This window comes from Theobroma umbraticum, unplaced genomic scaffold, assembly GCF_002168275.2.
Source record: "Theobroma umbraticum cultivar Fairchild unplaced genomic scaffold, ASM216827v3 scaffold_147.0, whole genome shotgun sequence".
Lineage (NCBI taxonomy): Eukaryota > Viridiplantae > Streptophyta > Magnoliopsida > Malvales > Malvaceae > Theobroma > Theobroma umbraticum.
The window spans coordinates 4,957,355-4,970,713 of record NW_018397259.1 but is presented as its reverse complement, the minus strand read 5'-3'; the positions used below and the strand labels follow the sequence as shown (position 1 = coordinate 4,970,713).

The window sequence follows — 13,359 nt, the reverse complement described above, 5'->3', positions numbered from 1 at the left end:
TCTGAACTTTCGTTTCTCTCATCTATTTTTCTTTTCAGAATTAATTCCTTCAACTCTAATTTGCCAAATCATATATATTTAATTTTAGTATTCTCCTTAAACCCTGACGATATATTCTTTTCACATTGTCTCCGTCTCTCATTCTTAATTTCCTTTCCCATATTACTAATTACCTATTTTAAAATTGAATGCAGCAAATGTTAAATTTGGTAATTAATAAATATCAATCTTAGTTGGAATACTTGTGATGAAGTATAGTTTCCATTAACATTGCATAAATAGTAATATACTTACAAAACAATAAGTAATGTACACAATCATATGCTAGATTGTAATGATGCTCATTTCAGCAATAATCGGATGGATGCTTTGCTGAACTCAAACAAGGAGAAAAAGAAAGAAAATGAATCATGTCACAAATGAGCTTAAAGATCTGGTTGAATTTCACTTGTCTTTTTAGTTATTTTCTCTGCTTTATATGTCGGCTTTTGACCCATTTTTTTTAATCTTTTCTTCTTCTTTTTCACAAAGAGTTTTCAACGAATATTGAGTCAGTTTGATGAAAATGAGTAATGTACATGTTTCAGTACAGATTCATGATATCTAATATTACACCTACCGCACACGTTATTCTCCCTTTCAATCTCCTTTTGCTTCTCCTCATTGAATAAACATTAATTAGCTGCCTAAAAACTTGTTGAATTAGCACTTTTCGTCCAAATCTTTTGTGGAATCACCTAACTATTTTACCAGCCATATTGATCAGCTGGTGCGTATTTAGATTTACAAGAACGATAACTTGAACATTTGTTCAAGTTGAATTGACTATATGTAAAGATTTTTTATTTTTGGAAAATTTGTAGTGAGTTTGTTGAAATCAATACTTTGGTATATAATTAAAACACTTGTAATCAATTTTATTACGAGTATCATTTCGGTGATCATAAAAATCGTAAATATTATAAATCAAAATTAACAATACCTTGCGCAATCAAAAAATAAATCAAACAAAATAAATGAATATGAAATTAGATAAAACACATACATGACGAGATCTCAAAACTGAAAGTTGAAGATTACTAAACTCTTTTCCCTTCTATATTTTATGGATAGCAATGAAGAATAGTTTGTAACTGTAGGATAGTACTGGTTCAATGAACAAAATCTTCAAAACATATCGACATTGGTTCATTTGTCGATCGTCTGTGACATCTGTGTGTACAATCAGAGAATATTTCCCCCTTTACTTTCAAAATAGAATTTATTTCTTTCTTGACCTACAAAATATGTACGCGTGTCTTGGAAAATAGGCATCATCGTCATGCCTATTACTATAGTGTAAGACATTAGTCACTTTTATTTCTATCAAGATACAGGATCGGCAATGGGTATAAGGTAAATACATTAGGTATAAATTAAGGTATTTTACTTGACTTTTTATTTTTAAGTATTTTTTGATAACACGGTCTAATCAAGATCAATCTCTTATAATTCTGTGTTGTCGTGCTACAGTAATATGTTATGGTCAATCAAACTATCATACAAAACATTAATCACTTTTATTTCTCATAAGAAATAAATCAATCACTTTTTGCTATTTTAATATTTAGTACTAATGGACTTTCAATAAAAAATATTTAGTTCTAATGACTAATTAAGCTTACATGGTTTTCTTATCTATTAAGAAAAAAGAAGTAAAAAAAAAAATTAGAATTAATCAACAGCAATGGCAATGCCATCACGGTATGTCAATTGACAAAATGTTTTAACATATGACTACATCAAAAGAAGAGAATAAAATCCGTCCCTACTTGATAACTTTACTCGTCACTGTGAAAGAAGTGAAGTACCCTTTCCTCTTTCAACTTTGAAGAATTCCAGTCATAATAAATTAATTAGCAGGTGACTCAAAATTCTACAACTTGATTGATGGCGATCTTCTCGTAATTGAGTTTCACATTTTGTCATTGACAAAGTGTGTATTCCTCTGACAGAATGGATATCACTGCTGCAAAAGTTGGACCAAAACAGACCACAAAAGGAGACACCACGAGGGGAGCGACCAAATTAAATGCATATTAAATTTGTACGCCTAGTTTGGCAGCTTATATATGTTTCATTTGAATCCTACTGCTTCTTGATGTTTATATATATATATATATATATATATCCCTTTTTCCTCCGTTTGGAATTCTATACTATTTTTTTTTTTCTTAAATTATCATCACATGGAACTTTTTTTCTAATATTGTTAGTCATATAAGACCAAGTAGGGTACATAATTCAATGCAGTTTTCGTATTGTTTTGGTTATAAAAAAGGTAGAAGAAAGATCAGCACAAGACAAGCCGTGTAGGTAGCCATACTTAGTCATATTTTGATTACATATAGTTGTTTAGATGTCCAGAATATCTAAAAAATATCAGCACAGAGCACGTTTATCATACACATCATGGGACAGATAGAGTTCTAGTTTGTCACTAAATCATCTTATTAACTCTATGTTTCACGTATATGTTTGTTTATGCCTTTGGCCGTTGAACATATACATGCATAAAATGGTAGATATTAATTCTTTAGCCTATATATGCAATATTCTTCGCCTGACCTAAGCTTTGAAAGGCAAAAGGAGAAAGGCATATATTGCACAACTACCATGTATCTTGCATATTGCTCTCCAAAGAAACCAAGGGGTGTGTTTTTGTTCTAAGAAATATTTTCTAATTTTGGATAGACAATTCTCATTTTTTGTATTAATTAGTTTTCGAGTACATCTGCATGCATAATACAGTCCAAAAGAACTCGCCTCTATGACCCAACCAAGCCAAACGTGATCGAAGAGAAGTTATATTTCGGCATGGATTGCCTTTACTAATTATTAACAATCCCCCTGGTGAGAGAGAACTACTTTACATCAATCTATCCATACATATATTAAATGAAGGGGGACCATATTTCTTTGAAGCAATGTTTTAATGTTATCCAAATCTCCTTCCTATGGAAGTTGATCCTGTCAAGAAGGAGATTGGTATTGGGGCAGCGTGGGAAAGCCGGCATGCATGATGCAATTGTGACAAAAGGGATGGTGGGTTTTTGTGCTGCAGAAAAATAATGTTGCAAAATAATGTATTTCATAAGGTTCAAATATCTCATATTGTCAAGATACATGAAAAGTAAATGTCTTATATATGAAAACACACTATAAGCCTATTGCAAGTAAAAAAAACTAAGTGAGTTTGTGCGTGCACAAAATTAGGTTAGACCTTGAAAATTTTCAAATTTCACCCACGCGCGAATATACATGTGGGCTATACCCAAGTGAATTTTTATACCTTGGCATTATTTTTTTTTTTAAAGTTTTCAGTTTTCAGCCTTGATTGTTTTCAGCTTTGATTGTTTTCAGCTTTGATTGAATCATACTCAAACTTTACATACTCAAACTCTACCTAGCTTACCTGGAGTTCAGCCTTGATTGTTTTCAGCCTTCATTGAATCATACTCAAACTCTATTTAGCTCTTGGCTTACTTGGTTTTGCTCCAACGTTTATTCAACCTTGATTAAAATTTTCAGTTTTCAGCCTTAATTGAATCATACTCAAACTTTACATAGTCAAACTCTACCTAGCTTACCTGGTTTTGCTCCGACATTTATTTAGCTTTGATTGAATCATACTCAAACTCTACCTAGCTTAGTTGATTTTGCTCCAACGTTTATTGATCAGGTTTTTCTCTAACTCCTTGAGTCTTTTTCTCAACTCCCTAATTTGGTTGAATGTTCGCCTTATTTGATGCAACGTTCTCTTCACTCTATACTTATAAAAACAGCCACGCACTTTGACTTTCAACACATATCTAAGCCTTTCATCTTCTAAGCTTTCTTTGCTTATCTTTTTTGCCTCATTTCTTCAATAGCTAGGTTTTTTTATATTTCTATTGTTCTTGTCATCCCTTAATAATTTGAATGGTTTGTTAAATCCCGCAGGATAACCATTACAGTCTTTTTACACCGAGTTTCATATTTCGAAAGAGTAAAAATTATTCTTAAAGATAGTGATACCATGCCTCAGGCTTCTTCTTACTGTTTTCACTTATTTTACAATAAAAGAACTCATGGGTTGATTTTTTTTTGAATCCTTGTGAGTAACTCTGTCTAAATTGATTATTAAAAACACTAACATGTCAAATGATACTAATGTGGTACTAACATGTTAAATATAAAAAAAAATTGTTAAAAAAGAAATTGACCACGTGAATTTTTTTTTTCTTCTACGTTAACCCAAAACTACGTCATTTTAGTAGAGTTATTTAAAACCCAATTAATTTTTTTTTCATCTTTCCTTCTCTCCTTCCCTCTTTGCCCTATCCTTATCTCCCTCGGTCCCCCAAGCCAGTATTCCTGCCATTGTCAAATATTGCCGTAATCATGAATTTTCGATGGTTGAAATTTTTTTTAAAAAAAAAACCACCACAAAATTCTTTTCTTTAATTTGAGATTTCTTAACTAATATGGAACTGGATTTTCATTTTTAAATTTAGAAAAATCAGGATAACTTTTTTAAAAAATATGTTGATTAAAAAAAAGAAAAAAAAAGAGTTTACTGTTTTTTTTTTTTAACTATAATTTTTTACCATCGAAAACTGACTTTTGGCTGTAGAGCCAAAATCTGGGTATGAGGGGGCCGGTCATGGGGTAAGGTAGAGAAAGAGAGGAGAGCTAGAGAGAGAATGAGAGAGGAAAAAGAACAAAAAAAAAAAACTAAATGTTCTTTAAATAATCAAACCAAAATGACATAGTTTTGGACAAAAGAAAAAAAGAAAAATAAAACTCATGCGGTCCTTTTTTTACATATAACATGTTGGTGTCATGTCAGTATCTCTAATAGTCAATTTAGATAAAATTACTCATTAAGATTTAATTGCACATAATATTCAAAGTACAAGTATTACATTAATGATATTTTAGATAAAAAAAATTAAATAAAACCAAACAATATAATATATGGACTTCCTATATACTTTAACCATAAATTAATACAATTAAGAGTATTTCAAATACTCAATCACTCTTACTCGATTTCTATATTTCATTTTGATTTCAATAAATCTTTTTACTGTTTAGTTTTTAGTATTAAGCATAGTTTTTCTTAATTTCCGTGATCGGAAATAAACATTCAATTAAATTAATTTTGATAATCTCCTTCCAATCCTGAAAATTTGAAGATGAGACTTTGAAAGAAAAAGATTAAAGTTGAACCATCGAATTTTACCTCATGGAAAAATCGTAAAAATCAAGAACCATTTTAAATATCTTTTAAATTTGTGGCAAGCGCAATCCATTTTAAATCTCTTTCGACCAATCCATGTTCAAGCCTATGTATCTTTATCCAATGTTTCCAAACCTTTTGCTCAACCATAGTCCTAGTCCTGGTCCTAGTGTTCTTCTAAACAAGGATTTTACATGCAAAGCAAGTATCCCGTTACAACTTAGGTTCTGCAATAAAATTTTTAATCTTATATAATCTATGTTACAATCTTTAAGTAAATAAGAACCAGAATTTTCGAATCCCAAATAGAAAGTTTCTAGGTTGTTGAATGGCATCTTTTGGTTCTAACGTAGTTCCAAGGAAGAGGAAGTGAAAAGGATTTTAGAATCTGTTTTTCCTTCTTCTCCTTCAGAGATGGAGAGGCTTTACCTAGAAGTTAAGTGGGGTTTAGCACCTGGCTTTAGGTTTTTCCTTCTGATGATCAGTTCATTATGTATTAATTGATGAACAAAACCATTGGTTATAAGCTTCCTGCTGATATTATCAATGAGATTTGATTTTTATGACTATATATGATCGTCCTCAACTTCCAATGGGTGAGCTTTTATCTCTGGACTTTCATGGCAATTTAGTTCCCTTCCGGTCTTGCCGTTGGAAAATGCTAAACAATCTGAATTCGACCAGACACAATGACATAGCATGTAACTTTTATCAAACTTCAAAAGATGATTTCGTATTGTATCTGAGGGGACTCACTTCCAACTCTAGAGTGTCGGATTGTTTTGCATTACTCTTTGCTTTTGCATGATATAAACTTTTTAATTGGTGATGTCATAAATTGCGTTGGATTTTGTAGGTAAATTCAAGCATGGGAAGGCCAATGAAGCATACTTCTTCACCGTAGTACCACAAGCATACAGCACTGCTGAACAAATGGAAGGAAGTGCAAAGAGTGGTTATTGGAACGCTACAGGTGAAACTGAGCAGATTGATCATCACAATGAAATTGTTGGATTCAAAAGAATATTTGTTTTCTACTGGGGAGAGGCTCCAACGGCAAAAGAAAGCTCCTGGGTGATGCATGAATTTAGTGTTTATCCAAGTTTGGTTCTGGATAACGAACTCGATATTAGGAGCAAGATAACAAGTTCTAAACTGCATATTTTAAACTAGGCCCTATATTTGAATATCATGCATAAACAAAAAAAAGGTTTTGTAATCTGATTTTCCTGATGTTGCATACTGATTAAACTTGTTTCAGATAGAGAGATATGCGCTATGCAGAATCATAGACAAAGAACATGATGAGATAGAGGATTAGATGCTTCTCCCAGGTAGATATCCTTCCATTAGTTTCCAATACATTCATTATTACCGCATGTACAAGATTCACTCATGAATTGTGAATCCCATAAATATGAATGATGATTAGAAATATTGAAAAATAATGGATAGAAAAGTAATTAAAGAGAGTTTGACATAGTTAAGGTAAAGATTCAACCATATGTTCACCTCTATATTATTGTGAATTTCAATTCTATGGATTTTGAAACAAAAGACTAGCTAACAGGACGTAGAAGTTGAATTTTAAGATTGCTTTTGGCTTTATTTAAGATAACGAATGGTACAAATGATTTATTTTACTTTCTATGTTTATTTATTTTATTCCATAAAGTTTCGGGGTAAGCAAATAGATATCAAATTTGTTTCATAATGTGCATTTTCACGTTTGGAGTTTTCGGATTCCACTCATTATGTATGAGTAGAATAATACTTTTGCTTACTTGCAGACTTAGAACAGACGCAGCAGATGGAAATTAAGCTTTGAACATTTTGACTGCTGTTATCCAAGTCATTCCTATAGCTTGAATGAGCAATTGTGGGGAGAGGTCATGTGGAAATTCTGTTTTCGCCATCACTGTTTTCACTGTTCACTAATTTTTAGGAAGAACCCGTGATCATGTTTCTTGCAATGTCCATGGCTGTGTTGTCAATGGAGGCTTTGCATTGAGACAACCACATCTGTTCCCTAATGGTTTACATTCGGATAGTTTCTTTTACAGGTTTCTGTTGGTCTTCTTCTAGATTGTCTAATTTTGTGCCGTTTATATGTTTAGAAAGACCTTGAAACTACCAATCGCATGCTGATGCATTGCTATGGCCGTCTGCCTTGATACAAGGATCTTAAATTCGAACCCATATGAAATAATAATTGGAAAACTAGATAAGCATAACAAATGTTGCCACATTTTAGCGTGTAAACGTTGTTTCTTTTTCATAAGACAGTTCAGTAAGGCTAACAGCATGTTGAAGCAAGAAAGTATTAGAATAGACTAGCCTTCTTCTGCCATTTGTGGATGAAATAATAAATCTATGGAACACTTAACACCCCCACCATTCCGTTAGTCTCAGTTCCTCTGTTAACGTGATCCTACATCAGGTAAAGCTTTAACTCAAACAGGGAGCGTTAGCTTCTCTTTGTTCTTCCAGCTGAAACAAAGAAACACAAACTTGTCAGTACTGAATCATAAATCGTTTTAAAACGCTTTGTTTCCCATGAAAAGCATCTTCCGGCATAAACAGTTACGGGAAAATTAGGGTTCAAGACCAAATGATAATTCTTTGTTGATATCGTGTTTAATGTGTTTAAGAAATCAACCAAGGTCACAACATTTACAAAACAAGCAAGGCCTTAAGATAATGTGAGCAAGAACAATGCATTCATACCTCTTGATATAGTAGTAAAAGAAGTCAGCATAAAGAGCAGTCTGGACCAAGCCTGAAATCCAAGCTGTTCTTGGCATTTGACAGAAATTCTAGTTAACATTGCTACCTTGCAAGAGAAAATGCAAATAGGAGGCTAGAGAAACTTACGTATCCAGTAGAACTTGAAATTCTCCATGAAGAAACGGTAAATCCAATTGATGAGATATAAAGCTCGATAAGCACTACATAGGACATTAAACAAAATTATCACAAAATCGATAAACCAAATGCATGACCGAAGAAAACCAAATAATTAGAAACTGAAATATAATTTGACCACAACTGAAAATACATTCACATATGAAAGGAAAAATGAAAATATAACTATCAATCCAACATATCTTTGTTAAAAAAATTGGTATGTCATGCACAACATAAAATTCAAATTATGGATGGATAAACGTAAGTGCACGAGCAAAGCAAGCTGCAATCCACTAACTAGCGAGCAGTTTCGACTACATCTTAACATGACAAAACCATATCACATGAACGTCACCTAATGAACTCAACTAACCTAGTGTTCTTCTTTCTTCAATAAGAAATTATAAAAATCACAATAGCTGACTTGAATAGTAAAGAATCTATCAAAGCATTTTCATGAACAGCATAGGTTCGATTTCAACATATTGTTCTATCCTGCAATTTGGGTCAGGTTTTGGTCTGAGACTAGGCTCAAGTTAACGAAATAATCTGATTTGAACAAGCAAGGCACATTCTACAAAAATCTTGCTTTGCACAAAGCATGTCTAGGCAAATTCTTTATCCCTTGTAAAACCATACCATTCCAGTTTTTCCGTTCAAAACCTTATCATGAAGACAGAATGCAAGTTTGAACTATAATTCCCAGGAGACCTGCAGAAGACAAGAAACAGACAGGGCCACAAACAGTAAACTAATTAGAGGCCCCTCTAGTATTGTGTCTGAATGGCATTTGCATCAATTTCTCCAATGAACTAAACTATCCCAAAAATTCTGCCCTGTGCTCAACTTTGAGAAGTCCACTAACAACTGTTACAAACCTATATTGAACCTAGCCTGTCCTATACCATACCAGTTCACCTCCATCCTATCATGCTAGCATCAATTAACTGAGTACGGTCCACACAAATTTTACATTTCTTTGCCAGCAAACTTTGACTCCTCTGTTTCTACCACACCCATGCATCCTTCAAATTTTATTGTACCCACTCTTTTCCTCAGAGCATCCTCCGAAACTATCCAAAATCAAGTAACCTCGACCACAATTTTAAAGAGAAAATACACAGATAAGATTGGAATAACATCAATCATTGATTTTGGCTTTGCATGACAAGGGACAGCAGACAGCAAGCCTCCCACGAAATCTTCACAATCTCACAACAAGAACAAGACACTTCTTCAAGTTTGGTTGCATCATGCTCAATTCAAACCCACTTAGAGGGGCCACTAACCTAATAATTTATCACACAGACCTCTGAACGGCCAGCAACACCACTATTAGATAATAGAGCTGTAAACTTAAATGACCCCATTATATAGAATAATACATTCCCCAAGAATTTCCTTCCTTGCGTTAGAATAATTCATTCTAGTCAGGCCAACTAAAACTTAGAACAACAAGCAACGGCTCCATACTCAGTTAACAGATGATCGTTTGTTTGGGAAGTGGGGAAAAAACCACTTAATGCACATGCAAACATATCTGTATGGGAAGGGGTCAAAAATTTACGTGTCTCCTCTTGCACAGGCAAAAACATACACAAACACAAATCACAGCTAGAGAGGCACCACACTCACTTAACAGAACATATTCCGTATAGGAAGAGGAAGGGGAGGGGGACACTAAATGATCGTAGAATAGCAACCAAAACAAAGCAAGAAAGAATATTTAATATAATAACAGCAAGTAATGCAGCATTAATAAGATAACAAAATATACCCAAGAAAGAAAATGTAGTTTCCAGTTAAGTTATCAATGTTCCTTGATCTTTGCAGTAATACCAATTGTGGTAAAATTGCCAGTGCTTCGAGATAGAGGGAGAATGTCCACAACACCTATTACAAGAAGTCAAATTCCAATTAGAAAACACATCCAGGTTACAAAACTAGTTCTTTTTTTTCAAGCAGAGCAACAAATTTAAACAAAATAATTGATAAGGGCATAAGAGCCATTTCTGGTAAATGAGTCTTATGTCCCTTCAAGGGCAAAGATCATGTCTCTTAAATTTAAGCCGTCCTCTGGTTTCTTCTCCATCCCAATGCAAATAGGGCCAAGGGATTTTTGATCCAACTTTAATGGTTTCACATTAGCCAGCACTATCTGCAGTGCATGGAGGTCTACCTTGAAATGCTATCCTATTCAGAATACATCTTTGTCTAACTGCATGTCATTAGAGAGGAAGGCCTCAGGGAACCACATTCTTATTGAATATCATGGAGCTCAACACAACTATTCCTTTCAACAACATTTTGCTGTAATGCCTTAACTAACATTCATGTGCAAGAAATAATTCAGGGCCTTAAGTAAATATTTTACCAAACAAGAAAAGAAGGTCAACAGTAAACATTCACAAGACAAGAGAAGACAATTTCTTACCTCCATTACATTAAAAGCACGGTGAATCAGAAGGGCCAGCAGAAAACATGGGGGGATCAGAAAGTAATGTCTAAAAGTATCCTGATCCTTGTTGTAGGTCTGCTTCACAACTTTATGGTAGCGCATGTACCAAACAATGCAAATTGAAGTTCCAATGAAAACTAACTTCATTACAGTGTTGTAGAAAGATATATACCTTGTGACCAAATCAAGGTACCGAGTAAGAAAGACTATAACATACAATTCCTGAGTCTTAAGCGAAATTCCTGAAAATAAAAATTATTTTAGGCTTCAGACTTAATAGAAGGAAAAGTATTCACTGAAAAAAATAATGTAAATATTATTCAGATCTATATGCTCTGCATTCTTGTGGATTCTTTTGAACTGATTTATCTAGCATCCAAACATGTCTTCCAGATAAAATTGCATCATTTTTGTAATTTTAATTTGCATTTTGAAAAGAAGACTCTCAAAGAGTTAAGATTGATACAGCCTATCATCATCCAGGATCTTAAAGCAAGCAAATTAGTCAAACAGATTTCCAAGTATTTCCAGCCAAAATTCAACCAAAGCTCCATTTCTGGGGTACTAGTTTATTAAATATAATAGACATGAAGCCTATGGAAATTTTTCAAGCAAAAGACACATAACAAAGAGAATTTTAAGATTGGTGTGAGTATGCGTATTTCTGTGCACAGCTCAAGCTTTCCAAGAAAGACAATTTTCCTTAGTCCAATTAGCAATATGCCTCCAAGAAAACAAGCATGGAGGCTGAAGAAATGACAATGACTCTGAAAACACAAAGAACGAAGAGCAGAGATTGAGTATTAAGGCCTTGGAAATTGGGTATTTCATCCACGGTTCCAAACATTCATCTACAAAATTTAAAAACTTCCTACCAAGAACCCTATAGAACTACCAATAGTTTTATGAAAATAAATTTTCATAGGTTTTATACAGGGGAAAAAGTTTCAAACCAATCACTAGAAAAAATAGCTGCAAGAAAGACTTTATTTTACCTTCTTGAATACCAAACCAAACAATTTCGTTTTCATATTCAAGAGATAAGCAAATTCCAAACCAGAACAAAGGAAAATATCAAGGATTTCAGATACTTCTTTTACCAGTCCTGCCATTCCAGAAATAGCAGTCTCCATCCTTGCTTTCAGCAGAATTTGGAAAGTCAGTTAAATAGATGAGGGAGGTATAAGATTGAGGCATATAATGAAGTAAATTTAGTATTTTCTGGAAAATGCATTTTAAATGTTTTGGGAAAATGAGTCCATTATCAGGTGATCAAAATTTTCATTCTTTGACAACCACTACATACTCAAATTCTAATCCAAAATGAGAATGTAGAAATTTTTCATGTATAAGGCATGAATTATGAGTTCTAAAATTAGAAATTCCAACCAATAAATAAAGAAGGAAATTGAACAAGTTAAACAAGAAGAGTGAAATAACATGGAAGTTCTAAGTTCAGGGAAAGAACAGGCATTGTCGGTGCTCAAGCTTTGAAAATTTCAAAACAAAAAATTGTTTTGCTCTTCCATTGAGTGCTGTAAAGAGATAAAATCAGAGAAATAACTTCATTGCATTAAACAACAAAAATTTTTGAAACTGTTCTCTTTCAATTTTTGATTATTAAAATCATTATCTTCTAGTAAAAGAGTGCCTGGAATTGACAAATAGTCTTGACTTCAGTGCTCTTGAAAGAAAATCTCTATAAAACAGAGTTTGGAATAAACTCACAGGTTACAATCCATTTTCTGAGAATTGCTTCATTCCCATAGTTTTTGCAATGATGATAATATAGAATAGGCATTGAGAAAAACAAAAGAAAGGCTTAATTTTTGTCACCTGCTGCACCACCAAAGATTAAAGACAAATTCCTGAAAACTTGACTTATTACTATGAGTCCAATGCATAAAAACAACGTTGATGAGCAGACAATGTTAAAAACAACAACCAAATAGCTCTTCCATCAATCATTACAAGAAATATAAAAAACCAGAGGACCAACTATGATCTAACCAAGCAAATGTACCAATAAAGAAACAATCGCATATATTCTTCTAACAAGACTAGATTTTAACCAGCAAACCAAAATAAGCACCAAACATAGCAAATCAAACAAAGAGCTAAAAAGTCAGCCGATGGTAAACAGAAGTCAACACAGACAATAACCAAAACAAAATAAAGAAAGAACAAAAGGATTGCCTGAAAAGCTTCTGAAATTTTCACGCAAAGTACCTGTATAAAACTACAAAAAAATCAAAGCAATCTTTCAAAACTGAAGAGGAAAAGAAAAACCAAACAATTGGTATCTACAAAACACAAGCAAAAGGGTATTCGCAAAAATGTTCCAAACATGGAAAACCCCATCTTCTTATCAGTGTCAGCCAGAAACCATCATTAAATTAACAATATTGGGTATCCAAAATTTCTTTTCTTCAAAGAAAAAATGGAAGCTAAAAACATAAAAACACAGTAGCAGTAGAAACAAAAAGAATATACCAGCACAAGATTTCATGGTACGGATCTTGAGGAGAAGGACCACAATGCTGAGTAGATGCGTCATGTCCCCTGCTAACCTGAATATGTTCATGATTGCTATTTTGCTTTGTCTCTCAAACTTTTGCGGTTCGTGTTTTGCTTTTCCTTTTGTTTCCTTCTCTTTCTCTCGGATGGTGATTTCGCCTTGAACGGACACTTATTAAGGTTGACAACATCTCCTTAACGTTGACTTTGCCTG

The 13,359-nt window shown here is 33.3% G+C and overlaps 2 protein-coding genes across 3 annotated transcripts; one reads left to right on the top strand and one right to left on the bottom strand.

Moving 5' to 3' along the window:
• Positions 1-5,855: 5,855 nt before the first annotated feature.
• LOC110414855 (NAC domain-containing protein 30-like) lies at positions 5,856-6,584 on the top strand. Its single transcript, XM_021426264.1, has 3 exons — positions 5,856-5,964; positions 6,120-6,337; positions 6,525-6,584. The coding sequence occupies exons 1-3, from the start codon at positions 5,856-5,858 to the stop codon at positions 6,582-6,584; spliced, it is 387 nt and encodes a 128-aa protein (XP_021281939.1).
• Positions 6,585-7,447: 863 nt separating this feature from the next.
• LOC110415930 (ER lumen protein-retaining receptor-like) lies at positions 7,448-13,306 on the bottom strand. Of its 2 annotated transcripts, none has more exons than XM_021427714.2 (6): positions 13,122-13,306; positions 10,605-10,870; positions 9,948-10,063; positions 8,138-8,211; positions 7,991-8,054; positions 7,448-7,753 (listed from the first exon to the last, which is right to left on the bottom strand). In XM_021427714.2, exons 1-6 carry the CDS (start codon positions 13,210-13,212, stop codon positions 7,717-7,719), a joined length of 648 nt encoding a protein of 215 aa, XP_021283389.1. In that variant the 5' UTR covers positions 13,213-13,306; the 3' UTR covers positions 7,448-7,716. The 2 variants fall into 2 exon arrangements, with proteins under 2 accessions (XP_021283389.1, XP_089639436.1); XM_089783310.1 differs by lacking the exon at positions 13,122-13,306 and adding an exon at positions 12,825-13,055.
• Positions 13,307-13,359: the final 53 nt, after the last annotated feature.

What these genes read in the sequence shown, in the direction of transcription:
- LOC110414855 (XM_021426264.1), top strand. Translation starts at nt 5,856, where the DNA reads ATGGGTGAGCTTTTATCTCTGGACTTTCATGGCAATTTAGTTCCCTTC. An exon ending in CAGACACAATGACATAGCAT is followed by an intron (nt 5,965 to 6,119) that starts GTAACTTTTATC and finishes TGGATTTTGTAG; the next exon opens with GTAAATTCAAGCATGGGAAG. An exon ending in CGGCAAAAGAAAGCTCCTGG is followed by an intron (nt 6,338 to 6,524) that starts GTGATGCATGAA and finishes AACTTGTTTCAG; the next exon opens with ATAGAGAGATATGCGCTATG.
- LOC110415930 (XM_021427714.2), bottom strand. Translation starts at nt 13,212, where the DNA reads ATGAACATATTCAGGTTAGCAGGGGACATGACGCATCTACTCAGCATT. An exon ending in TACCATGAAATCTTGTGCTG is followed by an intron (nt 10,871 to 13,121) that starts GTATATTCTTTT and finishes TTTTATTTTCAG; the next exon opens with GAATTTCGCTTAAGACTCAG. An exon ending in TTTCAAGTTCTACTGGATAC is followed by an intron (nt 8,055 to 8,137) that starts GTAAGTTTCTCT and finishes TGCCAAGAACAG; the next exon opens with CTTGGATTTCAGGCTTGGTC.